The 16,575-nt window shown below is 33.0% G+C and overlaps 3 protein-coding genes across 5 annotated transcripts; all 3 read right to left on the minus strand.

The window, feature by feature from the left end:
- Positions 1 to 2,679: 2,679 nt before the first annotated feature.
- On the minus strand, positions 2,680 to 3,260 carry LOC146950679 (uncharacterized). The gene has a single exon (XM_085746659.1). The coding sequence runs from the start codon at positions 3,258 to 3,260 to the stop codon at positions 2,850 to 2,852; it is 411 nt and encodes a 136-aa protein (XP_085602785.1). The 3' UTR covers positions 2,680 to 2,849.
- On the minus strand, positions 2,680 to 9,554 carry LOC146950678 (bifunctional riboflavin kinase/FMN phosphatase-like). Of its 3 annotated transcripts, none has more exons than XM_085746655.1 (10): positions 9,293 to 9,554; positions 8,992 to 9,181; positions 7,855 to 7,985; positions 7,468 to 7,537; positions 7,114 to 7,179; positions 6,863 to 7,014; positions 6,689 to 6,766; positions 6,188 to 6,321; positions 5,879 to 5,971; positions 2,680 to 5,401 (listed from the first exon to the last, which is right to left on the minus strand). In XM_085746655.1, exons 1-10 carry the CDS (start codon positions 9,387 to 9,389, stop codon positions 5,312 to 5,314), a joined length of 1,101 nt encoding a protein of 366 aa, XP_085602781.1. In that variant the 5' UTR covers positions 9,390 to 9,554; the 3' UTR covers positions 2,680 to 5,311. The 3 variants fall into 3 exon arrangements, with proteins under 3 accessions (XP_085602781.1, XP_085602780.1, XP_085602782.1); XM_085746654.1 differs by having other exon boundaries at positions 2,680 to 5,413; XM_085746656.1 differs by lacking the exon at positions 7,114 to 7,179 and having other exon boundaries at positions 2,680 to 5,413.
- A 1,497-nt stretch (positions 9,555 to 11,051) lies between these two features.
- Positions 11,052 to 14,230, minus strand: LOC146950680 (14-3-3-like protein B). Its single transcript, XM_085746657.1, has 7 exons — positions 14,063 to 14,230; positions 13,389 to 13,695; positions 13,202 to 13,289; positions 12,181 to 12,290; positions 11,948 to 12,096; positions 11,472 to 11,527; positions 11,052 to 11,385 (listed from the first exon to the last, which is right to left on the minus strand). The coding sequence occupies exons 1-7, from the start codon at positions 14,133 to 14,135 to the stop codon at positions 11,383 to 11,385; spliced, it is 786 nt and encodes a 261-aa protein (XP_085602783.1). The 5' UTR covers positions 14,136 to 14,230; the 3' UTR covers positions 11,052 to 11,382.
- Positions 14,231 to 16,575: the final 2,345 nt, after the last annotated feature.

Consider the following 16,575-nt stretch of genomic DNA (forward strand, 5'->3'; position numbering starts at 1 on the left):
TTAGGCCTTTTATATTTGTGCATGTATATATTGCAAAGATTTGATTTGTGTTTTGTGGCTGATTTGATTTTATTCCTCCTCAATTTCTAAGAAATTGATTGTGTTTCTGGGTGAAAACAAATGAGCATAAGGAGGGTTTCTTAATTTTAAAAGATAAGAAAAACCAAAATTAGTGATTAAATTTCTAACGGAAAAGAGAGAAGAATATCTCGTTTCCTTGTGTTTCGGATGTCAATTTGTTTACTCAGAGAAGAGAAGGGTGTAAAATAAGGTTTTTCAAAGTGGAGGTAATTATGGATTACGATTGAGTAACTTCGTGGAGGGAAAGTCACGGTGACTTTCTCTTTGTCACTTTTATATTTTATCTTCTCTCTCACAAAACATTCAAAAATACATTAAAGTAAACATAATTTTTCCTTCATAAAGTTACTCAATGTCAATTCGGATAATTCAGATACTTAGGATAAAGCTCGTGTTCATGATTGGGGGGTGTCATGCCGTAAGAGATTTGGGTCTTACACAATCATTAAAATGAAAAATTGAGTCCTCTAGATTAGATTAAAATCAATGGATGAAAAGAGTGTAACGTATGGTGTAATTTAATCCATCGCATATATAAAATCAAGATTGAGAATCTTACATATTTGGTCTAGTGGTAAAAAGATATACCTTGAATCCGAAGATTTCACATTCAAACCCATGTAGTATCTTAGGAGGGATGTAAATGTAAATATTTCATTGTACCCTAATGTTTTCCTTTTTTGTACTGGAACACCATCTCTCATACTAATTTTTTTTATTGGAAAGAAAGGAAAAAAAACCCAGCCACTGCAATATTTCTAAGCAACTCACTAGGCCTATATTTCTGATTGTTTACCTTGATTTTCGGTAAACAACCGCTGGTTTACAAATGGTTATTTGCAAGATCAACCAGTAAATCTTAAGACATATTGTGTTTGTTATTTTTCTAGAAAATGATGAATGTTCTTGATATTGTTGTATAAAAGTATGAATATAACCATCGAAATCCAACACAGGTTGAATCAGTCGAGATTATCTTCAAGGGATTAACGTAAATTGCTTGGTAAAAACAAGTAAATTGCTAGGAATTTAAAGAAACGAACTTAAATTGCATAAATTGAATGTAAATTGGTACACAGATCCACACATTGTGACTTGTTGCTCGTTTCTCTCTGAATGCGGATATTTTGAGCGTAAGTTTTCTGTATGATTGAATTGTGACCCGTTTTTCCAATGAAAAACTACTACTTATACTAAGTAACTACCTACACAGAAACGTTCGAACGTAACTGCTAATAACTACTACAAACATATTTGAATCTTAAATAAGATCCTTCGATGGTAACCGCTGCATGACCTCTTCATTCTGGTACCAACTTCTCTTCGACATAATTCTGCTTGTCGAACCACTTCTCTTCGAATCCTGCTTGTTGGTTGAACCGCTCACCATAAAGACAGCAAATCTCTTCAAGTCCAGGAAATCGATCACATTATTGAGTCGAAACTCATCAACTCCTTTCAAACTTTAAGTCAAACTCAGTTGACTACATTTATTATAGCCTGTCGAAAATACAGGCTAACACTGACCTAAAGTCAACACAAGGGAAAAATGCTACTTTATGAGGAATTTGAACTGCAGTCATCGCAAATGATGACTGCACGCATCAGGGGCGGATACACATATGGGCAATGTGGGGCTAAAGCCCCGCATGCGTTTTCCCTTTTTTTTTAATTAAAAACAATAGATATAATACAAAAGAATAAGTCTGTAAAAGAGTAAACTATCTCTTTTAAAATGTGTTTTATGTTAGAGTTCTGCAATGTCATTTGCAACTTTTGATGCGACTGGGTTTTATCCAAATGATTTTGTAGATGTGTCGAAAGTGGTGTTACACCATCAACTTAAGAATTATATTACAAGTGTTCGATCTGACCGAAAATTTGCTAAGTTGAAAGGGGTTTTTGATCTTTGTACATAACTTGTTGAAACAAACAAATGCAACACATTAGTTATGGTTTATAAACTTTTGAAGTTGACTTTGCTCTTATCGGTAACAACGGCAAGTGTTAATGTGTTTTTTTAGTAATGAAAGTTGTTTATGCAACAAAATGGATGATCAGTGGCTAAATGACCGTCTTGTAATTTATATAGAAAGAGATGTTCTTTTAACAATCAGCAACGATGTCATTTTAGCTCATTTTTAACAAATGGATATGAGACAAGATTTTCATTGTAATGTATTGTATTAAACAATGTTATTTCTTATTTTTAATATAGTTTGAATTATTTTTTTCTTTGAAAATTTAGCCCTGCGTAAACCAAAAGTCTGGATCCGCCCCTGACACGCATTCACGTAGTTACTGACTGGGTGACTGTCCAATCTAGATTAGATGGTTTAGATTAATTTTCTAAAATTGAAACTACCAAGTTTGAGATTTGAATTATCCGATCTCGATCGGAGGTCATTAATTTCCTGAATGGGTACGGTCACTAAGTGCAGCAAATCTCGGTTCATTTTAATTTTTAGGAGTATCGTATAGTATAGTGTCTTAGTTAAATCACATAAGAATATATACATCCACTCCTTTTAACTATGAAGTTAACCTGCACAAGTGTGTGGTGTATGGTGCACATATAACACAAAATAAAAGTACGTATTTAAATCCAAATCCCTTTACTATATCATATAAAGCATGAATTTAATCCTTACATCAAATAAAACAGAAAGAAAGCTATTATTCTTTTATTCTATACCAAACATCTATATAGGCTTGGTAGATACCCATAACATTAATTAATTCATATAAATATATAATATGATGTATGATTACTGGCCAGCAGCAAAAGCTTCAACAGGGAAAGTCTTGGTGATACCAGCAAGACTCTTGAAATGAATCTTCCCAGTTGGTTGTTCATCAACAGTAATCTCATTAACAGGAGGCCATAACATGAGTTCCTTAGCTTTCACACCTTTAAGTTTCTTAATCTTCTTCTTTGAAATATAACCTGTTATCTCAGTATCATAGCTCACAAGCTTGCTAATCATATTGAATTTATGCTCCACTTTCTTCTTCTGAACAATCCAGATGAAACCAGTTGCTTTCACGTATCCGATTTCGATAATATCAGCAAGAGGGAGAAGCCCTTCTGGTAGTTCAAATTCTTGGAGAAGAGAAAGAGCCGTTTTTAGACATTCATCATGTCCTTTCTTCACAATGGCTCCTTCTCTTTCTGCCATGATAATGTTGTTGATGATATCTTAAAAGAGAAACTGTTGTGTTTTTCTTTGGGATGTGTTAGTTGGTTGAAGAGGTTTTCTTTGTGTGTTTATATATAGATTTTAGTTAAGGTGATAGAGGTAATGAGGGACAATGTTTGTGCTTGGTAGAGATCGAAGTAAATTTCTTTGTATGTGCCGTCCAGTTTGGCTTTGCTAGGCATGGACAATGGATCTAGATATTGTAGATTTGTGCCATATGCCCCACTAGTTTGATTTTAATTTTTTTGAAATAAATTTGATTTTAATAATTCAGAGAATAAAAAAAGTATGAAATGACATTGGAACGCAATGTTGGTGTCATAGTTTGATGTATAAAAATGTTTATGATACTAGATTAGACCTTTGTCGATTTATTTGGCTCAAAGATTAGTCTATGCTGTTGCGTATCGAGAATACACAATTCATACTAAAAAAAATATAGATCTTTTAAAAATATTAGTGGAAATTAGATAAGATTAGTCTATGGAGTTGTATACAAGGATATCCAATTGACCAATTCACACCAAATTCGTGTCATTTCTGATGTGTAAGAATTTTTATTTTTTTTTTGACAAATTTGATGTGTAAGAATGGTGTTTTATAATATTAGACACATGAAAAGTAAACTTTCATCAAGGGTCACAATCATGCATGATCATATTTTTGAATCAAATCTTGTCAAAAAAAATATATTTTTGAATCAAAAGTTGTGTTTGTTCACTTTTAGTCAATAGCGACAATGAAAGATCTTAATCAAATCTACGAAGAGATACAACCATGGAAACTTAGAAATATGAGAAAATCGCAACAACAAAAAAACAAATACAAGTTTCATACTGCCCAGCCTAGATTACGGGTAGCACACATAAAGGACGCCTAGTGGCCACAAACATCAGAACTAAGGCGCCTAGCGCCCACAATCTGGCGCCCAACACCCTCAAATAGGGATTGTGCGTCTACTCTCCGATGCTCGACGTTGTATATTTGATCTTGGATTTTCTAATGAATCTCATATAACTCCGTTATTTCAAAAATCACTTGCATTTTTCATCTAAATTTCAAAGCAATTTTTTTTTTTACTTTTAGGTTCCTTAAGATATGTTATTAAAATATGTTTTTAAGACGTAAGACCTTTTATATTACACAAAATTTGTAGGACGTGGATGTGACTTTCCGAAAATGCTGACCACACAATGAGATGTTTAAGACGACAAGAAAACCGAAGTGAACAACCAACGCAAACTAAGGAGAACACACCAAAGGTGGGGGTGTATCATTATCGAAAAGTTTGTTTTTGTTTGTTTATGTAATTGAACTGAAAATGGAATTGTAGTACTATTGGTTACAGAGAGTTTGGCAAAACATAAATAAGTTCTATTTTTTTTTATATAAACATAGGTTGGAGTTATTCATTAAAGTTTATCCATGACTAATATCCGTTAGAGAAAAGAGAATTTGTTGAACATACATAATGACTTTTTTCTTTCATTCATATTTTCTCCATATATAGCTCGAGACCGAACACATGACCATTTAGTTAAGGTATCCATTTAAAAATAAGTGGTTGAATTGTGCCAAAAAAAAAAAGTAGTTAAAATCAGGTGATTAATGAACTTCAACGAGTTCTATACAAATAACATATTAAAAACCTCCTCATGATATTTTTTTTCATCTTTAAAGGTGTACCAAACTTGCTTTAAATGATAAATTCTTAAATAAGTGGAAGTATAGTGATTGCAGCAGATCTTCATATGTATATATGCTAATATATTTCCACCCAATATGCAAGATGATGAACAACAATTGATTGCAAAATCATCAATTTTTTGGCAATATTTTACCAACTATTGCAGGCAATGGCATTGCCTAATAAATCATGTCATTGTCAATTGTCATGGATATCTCACTTTATACAATTAATTTCATTTTATTATGAATGAAAGGTGCAAAAAAAAAAAAATCATCATTATTCCATCTTCTTAATTGTAATTAGGCCACTTTATTGTCTCCTCCATGCAAAGCCTTTTCTATCAAAAATTGCTGAATGATGGCAAATCTAGTGAAGCTTTAGCAGTTGACTTGTATTCTTCAAGTTTATCCATTTCCATTGACCCAAGTTTCTGTTCATGCAGCTAGATTAAGTTAAAGACACAAATAAGATACTACCAATAGGTATCATTGACATTGAGTATGGACTATTTTTCAACCCACAACTTATGATCTTATTTCAGGAAAATAAAATTCATTGTTACCAACATCATTCATGTTTGTTAAATGATTTAGTTCATACTTACTATGAGTGTAAAGATTTTTTACACCATTGATCAATCATAACAGTTAGATCATTAAAAATGTTGATGTTCAACGCAATTACATCTAACGTTGCATATATGATTAGTTGTAATTTGATGACAATGTAAAACTTTTTACACAGACATTGTATCAAAATTAAACTCTTTTTGAAAATACTGTCTAATTCATCTTTACTCATCTTGTTTTTCCTAGTCACTAGTCAGATCCTTCCATCAAAATATTGTTTTTCAGTTTAAGAAAAAAAGTTTCTTACTTAGACCTTTCCATCTAAATATCACCATTACCTTGTTATCCCATGATCTTACGTAGCCAACAAGACAGATTTGCATCTTCTGCTCAGATGTAAGGTCAGTGTTTGCATCAATAAGCCAAACATCCTGCAAAATGTGTCCCCATAATGTGCATTAATCAGTTAATATTTACCATATTCAAGATTTATTATGTATGTACATATAATATCCACCATTAATTTGTTAATCACACTGGTTGACAATATTCACTTTGCACTATGTAGTGACTTGCTAACAATAGATATTATGCATCATCAAAGAATAAATGAAGGAATTGTTGAGTTATATAATTGACTAACTCACTATTTTTTTGTAGGTAACACTGGAGAAGTCCAAATTAATGCTAGACAATATCTTGAACTTCCTATCTGAATCAACTTTGGCCCAACCAAAGTAAATCCCAACAACTTGATCAGGAATAGCAAATGTTGCATTCTCTAGATTCAGAAATTCAATTTTGTTAGATTGATAGTACCATGTTAAACTTTTAAAAAATGAAATTTAAAGAGATCAAACAGTGTTTTAAAAACCAAACAGGACGGTTCAACCGGTTAAACCTTGACCTAGAGGTCTAGTTTGAACGGTTCGGTTATTTTGATGGTTCTATCGCAGTTTCCAATTTGAACGGTTTAAGGCAGCTGAACCATCATGACCTAGAGGTCTTGACAGTTGATTTTTAAAACATTGACCGAAGGTTGTGTCGGCCACTTTGAATTTGTTAAAATTAATCAATAAAGGCCTAAATTGTTTTGTTCATGTTACTAAATTTATGAATGACATGTGAAAGTTGGGAGTTTCAAAAACCTGTGGTTCCAAAGAGAGATCCAGTAGCATACAAACCACTCAGATGAATTGGCTCAATTGGCAATGTGTTACTTATCCCTGCCAATATTAATTTGAAAAAATATTAAGATAAGAGAGCACATTATTTATAGAAATTCATCAACATACTTATGAACTAATAAATAGGTTCATTACAATCATCAAAAGGCGGAAGGCCCCATATCTCAGGTTGAAACTCTAAAAGTGAATTAAGAGTAACATTTGCCAGTTTACAACAATCCGATTCGCCTCGAGACGGTACGGCAACTACCTTCGTTTTTGCAGCTGTAGCTGCCCTGACACCAACCCTGTTAATGCACATTACAGTAAATAAGTTATATGATACAAATATGATTTACATGGAAGAAATTCAAGTGGCTGCACAATAAGAAATATGGGAGACTTACAAGGAATCCTCAATCACAAGACAGTTAACTGCTTGCACACCCATTCTCTTGGCAGCTTCTTGAAATCTGTAACAATTAGACTTGGTTAGAAGCTTGTAATACTGCGGGCTGATGAGGTCAGAGACACTACCACAATCGTAATACTGCGATCGCATCACGTGACACTGTCCGCAATTTAAAACCTGCTTGGAATAGGGGAGACTTTTTCTCTACTGTAAAAAGGTTGGTAGGTTACAGATACTCATTGCCATAGATCTAAATATTGTTTCCTAAAAGATAGTATTTGGAAGGTTAAAGTTTAAAACTCCATTTATAAGTGAAATCATGGACATTACTTATAGCAGATAATCTTACAAATCTGGAGCAGGCTTCCCAAATTTAACCTGGTCGTTTCCTAGAATTACCGAGAAGCTTTCTTTCCAACCTACAAAAACCAATTTTATTAAGCATCAAATATAAAATTTTAAGTAGGAAACTACATGTCAAGTAGTTTCAGCCTATTAATCTTAAGCTGAAATTAGCCTAATCAATTAATTGGTTACAAAACATTAAGTAGAAAAACACATAACTCAAGCTTAGTTAATTTGATATTTGTGCAGCTACATATAATTTACTTTTCAGTAACGTATTCAGAGGTAATAACTAGAATAAAAAGTTGATCTGTCGTTCTCCTTGAAATAAAAAAGACATAAAACAGAAACTCGTTGATGAACATCAAATAGGTAGCCAACAGGAAAATACCTTTATGATGAGAAATTTTCGCATATATGTATTCTGTCGAGGAGTTTGAAGCAAGAGCCATTGGCACACGATTTTTTGCGAGATGTTTGATAATTCGATTAGCACCAGGCAATGCTTTGGCATCTCTCCACCTAAACCAATTGGTGAATTGAAAAGGAGAATCTTTAAGTGAAAGTGATAACAATTCAAATAAGATTTCTTGACTTTAGTTTTTTTTGCTGTTGACAGAAACTATGGTCATTTGCTTAAAAAACAGGTTCAGAAATCAAAATAAACCAACCACCTTTCTGAGTAACTACAGTTAACATATTTTTTAGCAAACTAACAATGTAGTGTTGTGTGTATTACAAAAGCAGTTTTGAACCATGTTCAATCTTCAATTACATACCTGATATGATCTCATATCAGTTTCACCTCCTAGCTTTATGTTGCAGTTATTATTATGTTGCATTCAAACCATCCATGACTATATATATTTAGGGAAATGCTAAAGAATGTCCTTAAGGCAATGGTTAAGAAAACAAAAATAGAAATATTAAGCTGGAAAGTGGTGTAAAACTACCACTTTTGATTTCCTCAACAAGTTTCTTAAGGACACTTATTAATCCTTATCTACAAAGCACGGACACTCCTCGGACTAGGCGTGTCCCAGTGTCGGACATGTGTCGTGTCCGACACCGACACTTGTAATTACACTGAATTATGTGATTTTTTCAAATTATTAGTTGTGTCGGCGTGTCAGTGTCCGTGTCGTGTCCGGTGTCCGTGTCCATATCCGTGCTTCATAGATCCTTATTAATGAGTAAAACAGGCAATGGAAAATAATGAGAAAAGAGAATAGTATACAATCGTGTGTTTTTTTTAATAAAGTTAAAAATGGAATAAAAATGTTATAATTTGTTCATAAGTCCTACCTCAATTGACAAATGTCGAAATTGTTAGGCTATGGTTCAAACCAGAGATCTCCCACTTGTGTGTATGTGAGTTTTCAAGTGGTTATTGTTATACCGTCTATCTACTAAAAAAAATGTTATAATCTATTCCATTCAGTTCACTTTCCAAATGGAATTGAAACTTTGGTCTGTTACAGAGATAGTTCTATTATTAAGGTATGAAAAAAAAAGTACGAAGTGTTACCTTTCAATATAAAGAGGATTGATTTCTTTGATAAATTGGTCAGGTGTTAATGGGAGTTGATAGTCCCTAACAATAAAAGCTGCTGATTCCTTCTGTGTCAACCCTAGCCTCTTGTTTTCTTCCCTTTCTCTATTAAGTTCCTTTCCATACTTTCCCAAAAACTCACTCAATACACCCCTTGTAGCCCTTTCTGCACACCAATCATCAACACAAATGTAATCAATATTCAGAAAAAAAAACCAAAAAACAAAATTTCACACAGACAATGATTGAAAAAAATGACATGAAATAATTAAAATACCAGTATCCAAAAGTGTGCCATCTAAGTCAAAAATGACAGCCACAATATTGGCGTCATTGTTGCAACCTTGAAGTTGAAACTCACAACAGCAGCTCATGGTAGCACCAAAGGTTTTTGATATAGTAAAAGAAATTGTTGCACTCCAATGGAACAATAACAGATTGCAATTGGTTGGTTAGAAAAATAGATGAATGGTAGTCTAAAAATCTAAAGTTTGGTGCTCTCTATGTCTATGTGATCTCTATGACATGACATCAAACATAAATTTTGTGTGATCGTTGGTTTGATATAGCGTTAGCGTCACAAAGCAGCATGTTCTTGTGAATATTCCATCCAAGACAAGCAAGAGTTTGAGGCTTTATTCTTCACGGAATTACATTCCAGTTCCACACATCAGAGTCACACCACAATAATGTTTTGTCAAAATTACATCATGCCGCTCGTGCCTTCATGTTACCCTCTCGTGACTCATATATAAATAATCATTAAGAATGTTACATAGTTACTACTGCCTCCGTCCCAATTTAATTGACACAATTTTGTTTTTCATACATATTAAGAAAAATGTATAAATAAAGGGGAAAGTGGGATATGTTGTATTGGGAATGATAAAAGTAGTATTATATAGTGTTATATTGTATTGGGAATGATGAAAGTTGTATTGAAAATTGAAATGGGTCAGTTATTTAGAGAATCCAAACCCTTTGCATAACAACATTATCATTTAATTTTTGTTTATGAAATAATCCATTTGTCCCATTTTTATATGCAAATTGTACATTTCACATATATTAGAAAATAGTGTATTGTCTTCAATGAATATTAAGAAAAGGTTTATTATCTTTTTGTAAAACCATTTTTGTATAAGATTGTATCCTCGATTTATTTATTTTAGAGGAAGAGCACTTTGACTCCTCTTGTTTAATGAAAAAAAATACAAATTTGTATAAGATATTTATTAATGCTAACAAAATAATTAACATTTTTTTTCTAATATTTGAGTGCACGTAATAACAAATCACGTGATGTCAAGTTAGAGTCCCCCGTAAGCTTAACTCAGTTAGCAAAGATATTATTTCATACATACAGCGACCAAAATTTAAACTCAAACACTCCACTTATTTAATTCTAGTCATTAGACTACTTGACGGGGAAAAAAAAAATAGTCAGTTAGAATAATTTGTTCCTTCAAAAAAATTAGAATGTGTTAATTGCCATATTTTCATTGACTTAATGACTTACAATATTTTTAAATTTAAAATGCAATGTCAATTTCAATAATGCAATTTTAAAACCTATTTTAGAAATATTCCTTTTGTGTACCCTCCAGTCTCCATGTGCTCGTAGGTAAAACAAAATGAGAACAAATTCATGTCCGTGTTAAAATAATTTCGCAAAACTTCGGCTCATACAAAGGCATCAATCACGCAACTTTGAACCATTTTTCATTCATCACTTTTATTTAAACTCATCCCGTCACTCTTCTGTCATCGAAAACAAATACGAGACAACCTCTCCTTCACTTTCAAAAACAGTGATTTGTACGTATGAATTATGGTCATGAAAATCATCTCATTCTAACTATAAAACTAGTTTGCGCGTTTATTTATTATTCAGACTTTTTTCGAAAGCTCTTTCACAATTATTATTACGTGAAGTACTCAGCATTCAGGCCACTTAATTCAGTTTTCCGCACTCAAGCGGCTTTGTTTCAGTCATAATAGAATTATAGTTGCCTGATTAATCTCCAAGATAATAGTTTCTCCATATAAAGGTGAAGCATTTCATTGGAAAAAGAAATACACCAAGAACAATCCTCATAAAATCAATCTCCCACAGACAGAAGGAGGTGCTTAGGAGTGAAACAGGCCATTTCATGACACCACACAGATAAAAACATCAACAAAATATAGCACAAATGGAGTTTTTCTTTTCCTCTATGGGGAAGTATGAGCAATTAACAAGAAACAGACATAGAGGAAACAATGGAACCCTAATTCTAACTAGTACACAAATAAGAAACCAGCCCTAATGTCTCATGCCCAAACACATACATCAAATCCTAAGGAAGTTCCCGCCAACCATTAGCCTCACTGTATTAAAAAAAATAATGAAATGAATAAATTAAAGCAATCAGACGAAAATAAATTGCAGCTACCAAGTTTGAAGAACTACTCACCTCTGCATCGTCGCCTCCACCAAGCTTGGCAGTGCCATTTGCTTTCTGGTTCTCTTCTGTAGCAGGAAGTCAGAAAAATTCGGTAAACATCCATAGAAAAAGGACAACCAAAAAGAATAACTACCACAATTTATGTTCAGCATTAAATCTCACTGTCTAGGTGACTTCATATATAGGTTAAGCATCTTACATCTCAGATTCTCAGTTTCACAAAAAATCTTTAGCTAGACACAATCTACCACACCAGCCATTAGTCATTCCAATCATTATTTGACGTGTAAAAGCATATAAAGATGAAGGTGCATTTCTATTTTGTGCTCAAATTCTTTGCACTTGCACATGTTGGATAATTTGAGGGTTATTATCTAACTGTAAATGACTGCTAGCCCTTACGATATCCTACGGAATCCCTTACTCCTGTAAAACATCTTAATAGAGCTATTGAAATATTTTGCAAGTCTCCTATTAATAATTACCTCCATCTTCTGGGATGTCAGAAGTCCAGAGAGTCAGGTTGTCCCTGAGAAGTTGCATGATCAATGTACTATCTTTGTAGGACTCCTCATTCAAGGTGTCGAGCTCTGAAATAGCTTCATCAAAAGCCTGCTTTGCAAGATGGCAGGCTCTGGAAAAAGGAAAATATGTTCTCCCCCGTCAAACACACTATCAATTTTAATCAAAAACCGGGTTACAAAATCAAATCACAAACCTTTCTGGTGAATTCAAGATCTCATAATAGAAAACTGAGAAATTCAAAGCCAGACCCAATCGAATGGGATGAGTGGGGGGTAATTCAGCCTCTGCTGCAGTGGTAGCAGACTGCAATATAGAAATCAAGAAGTTTTAAGTAGGAGATAAAAAGATAAAACAAAGTATTCTGAATAGGAAACTCCTATGACTAACAGCTCTTTCAAAATGACAATAGTTAATGTAATGCTACTAGAAGAAAATTTTGAGTAAAAAAAAATACTAGAAGAAAATTAACATGGTATAAAATAGAACAGAAGTACATAAAAATGAAAATATGGATGAAAGCTAGGAAAGGAACAATCACACGTTATATTTAGCAAGCCCAAAAAACTTAATCACATCAGATATATAACAATAGACGGAAGAACCATCAATACATGGTACAGAGGAATACTAATGAAAGAGCAATATATGCAGCATAAAATGGCTGAGGTACTGCAACAAAGTTCTCCAATTCCAGTAATCAATCCTGTTTTTAATAAAAGAAACTATAACATGCAAGGGGGCAAACAGGGGATAAAAGGGAAAAACAATGCAGCAGGACTCAATTACCAATGATTTAATTGCAAACTTCATATGCATATGAAATAAGAGTAAACACAAAGTCGTCAAATAGATTGCAAATTTGCAAGTTCCAAATAACTTGTTTTGGCTGCAGATTTCTGAAGATTACCACAAGACACCTAAAAAAATTTATATGGTATATAATTGTGAATAAACCCATTGTTGGATTCTACAATTAGTAGCAGTACAGAAATCATTTGAACAATTTTTTTCTCAATCAAAGACATGAAATTTTCAGGAAAGATGAAAAAAAGAACTCAACAAATTAAAAATAAAGAGCAGAAGAATCCTTTTACAACAATTGCTAATAGTGATCAATAATGTTTTTAACAATCTCAGAAAACAAATCACCCATGAGATCTACCCAGGTGCAAATAACATATAAACTGCAAAAACAAGATAAATATAAATCTCACCTCATATGCTTTCATTGACTGATCACCAGCCTCCTTCTTCTCATTACCAGACTTAAATTCCGCAAGGTAACGATAATAATCTCCTTTCCTGCAAGCAGAACATTCAAACATCCCACAATCAACTTGTGCAAAACAACAGAAACATAACACTAAAATCCATAGTAGAGAATAAAACATGACTGCTTACATCTTATAGTAAAACACAGTTGATTCACCAGCTGTAGCCGAAGGTATAAGATGTTCATCAATCACTCTCATAACATCATTACAGATGTTTGTCAGCTCAGTTTCAACCTTGTTTCTATACTCCTTAATCCGTTTCGCATTCACATCATTTCCTTTAGTCTCCTCCTTTTGCTCAATGGAAGACAGAATCCTCCATGAGGCTCTGCGAGCACCAATCACATTCTTATAACCAACAGACAGCAAATTCCTTTCTTCAACAGTCAGTTCCACATCTAGGTTCGCAACATTCTTCATCGAATCCACCATCTCTGTCAGCAAAAAAAAAAATTACTTTTTTAAAAATGAATCAAACTTCAAATCTGATCAGATTTCAATGAATAACAAAAATAACACTTTGATCAACAAAAATACTTGATCTTAAACATGCAGTAACAAAATTATGAAATAGCTACATGATCAAAAATAATCAGAAAATGAAGAATTAAATTAATTTCGTAACCCTAATTGAAACAGTAAACCATAAACACTAACACTAACAAAAAAAATTAAAAATAATTAATTTGAGACTTTGAAAGTGAAATCAAATAAAGTTGATGAATTTAGTCAAATTAAGTTTGAAATTCGAAATTTGATAAGCAAGTATGAAGATCAAGAATTTATGATCGAAACTCTAACCTTCATAACGTTCAGCTTGTTCAGCGAGCTTGGCGATGTAGACGAAGTTTTCACGATCCTTGGAAGAAGCCATGGTCGATCTCAGAGAAATTAGGGTTTGTGAATTTGGGAATTGCGAAATCTCTCTCTCTTTCACGAACACTGAACTCTGTCACTATCTTTCACTGCGTTTTTCTTCTTGGTCGAGGTTCTGTAGAAAAAGGGTGGGAAGTGAAAGACGGATGTGTCCTTGCGTTTTCTTTGTTTTTATGTTTTTGGTCTTTGTTGACGTAGCGGACTACGTAAGGGCATTGACTGGAATGGATTTTTAGCCAATTGTTGGTGGACACGTGTTCCGTCAAATCTTAGGTAACATCTCTTCTTACATTCAAAAGCCGATTAATAATTTTGTCAAAGCTCTGGTATGAGAAAAAAATGGCGAGAGGAAAATACAAAAAAATGTAGAAAATGAGTCCTACCATTATTTAAATTCCTCTTAATAATTCATTTTTTAAACGCCGGTTTATAATTCCTCATTTGTCAAGCTTTGTTTGACATTTATGTTTGAAGAACAAGTTCTTTGATTTTCTTTTAAAGAGTTTTTTTTTGGATTATAATGTTATTGGTATATTGTGACGCAGTTAGAAGAATTTTTACAAGTTGGTTGTATATTAAAAAAAATTAAATTTAAAAAGTACGACTTTTTAAGTTTAGTATTTACATAAATATATTCAAGTTTAGCCCATACTTTAATAAAATTTTAAAACAAATAAGTGCTTTTAGTCTACGTATTTAAACTCTGTAAAAAAAACTTATATTGAAGAATTTTTTTTAGGAATTAAACTTGAAAATATAAACAAAAAAATTAGGATCTAAAAACATATTCAACATTAAACTTATTCAATAAGAAAAAAAATCACATTAAATTTTAATCATGCAAAATGTAAACTTAAACGGTTGTAAAAAAATACATAACTTACAATATTTATGAGTATTTAGCGACTTGAGCTCGATGACGCTTGAATGAGTTCAATACATCCATAACTAACTATGTAAAAAATCATTTTTTTAACAAGTTAAAATGGATTATATTAACAAACCAAAAGTGGTCTACCTCGCACAAGGCGTGCTAGAGTAAGAAAAACAAAGTTAGATACAAACACAGAAATCCAAAACAACGGCGCCCGACGAGCGGGCCAATAAAACAAAAATTACATAGCTAAACCCATACAGAAGAGAAGGTATCGCCACCAGTCATGATAGCCAAAAGCAAAAGAAAACATGTTTGCCTTCAACCACATAAAAGCATGTGTAAATCCGTCACCGTATTTTTGGAAATCTGGTTGTTCATTTCCTTCCAAATAGTCCAAATAGAAGCAAGCCAAATCAGCCTCAAGAATGAGTGAGATGAACAAGGTAAACCAGCCAACTGGCCAAACTGAAGAAAAAGGTCTCGTAACTCAATAGGATCCACCGTGAAAATGCCTAACCACTACCAAATGAGAGACCACAAACCACCGAAGAATCTGCAACCCAAGAAAAGATGAACCGCTGCATCCGCTAAACCGCAGCCACCAACACAAACATTTGCACCATCTTGAAGAACCCGTCTCCGCACAAGATTATCTCTAGTTGGTGTAAGCAAATAAGTTATTTGCAAAATATTAAAAATGTTAAAATAAGACGGATAAATCCATCAATCAAATAATTTATTTTGTTTCTATCAATTTTTGATAAATAACTTGATTGAGGCAGCTAAAAATATTATTCGGACAGCAAAATATAAATATACCATCTTAATGCATTTGTTTTTTTATTTTTTGTGGAATCTTTGCAGAACTAAATGGCTATAATGTTGACTTGATGTTAATTGTGGTTTAGTCTTAGTTGTTGCTTAAGACAGCTACATAAAGTGTCGCTGTATCTTGGTCCACATGGCAGTCAAACTCTCGAGTTAGACCATAGAATTATGATAAGTCTTGTTATTCATTAATCATACTTGATTTTCTACTTTATTCCATTGGCATCACTGGCATTTATCATGCTGCTTAAATAAAGCATGTGTGATTTCTCACTGGTTAATTTTCTTCTTGTGTTGTGACTTGCAGGAAGAGGAGATAAACCATATGGCAATTGCAACACCGTTATCTTGTGCATCTGTTGGTGTAGTTATGTAGACTTGTTTTGACAATTTCACTCTAGTTTTTCGGTCTTTGAGGTTTCTTTTTCTTTGGTTTTTGAATGTTGTTGATACAAGTTGTGTTTACTTTTTAGTGGCATGGATGTTGTTTGGAAACCTTCTTTGTAGTCTTTGAGTTGGTGTGGGTTGGTTTTCCTTATTGGTGGTGTGTTATTTTATTACCTCGGACCCATTGTAGCTTTTTTTGGTTCTTGCTCTTGTAACCTTTTGTCAACTCTGGATTCATCTTGTGCTTGAATTGTTTTTCAATGAAGTTTTATTTGCAGTTAAAAAAAGACATCTAAGAATTTATTGTTAAATCAATCAATTAGTAGTTATATAAGTAAGAAGCTAT

The sequence above is a fragment of the Medicago sativa genome, chromosome 2, assembly GCF_051527215.1.
Source record: "Medicago sativa cultivar Bolivia chromosome 2, Bolivia_mono, whole genome shotgun sequence".
Taxonomy (NCBI): Eukaryota; Viridiplantae; Streptophyta; class Magnoliopsida; order Fabales; family Fabaceae; genus Medicago; species Medicago sativa.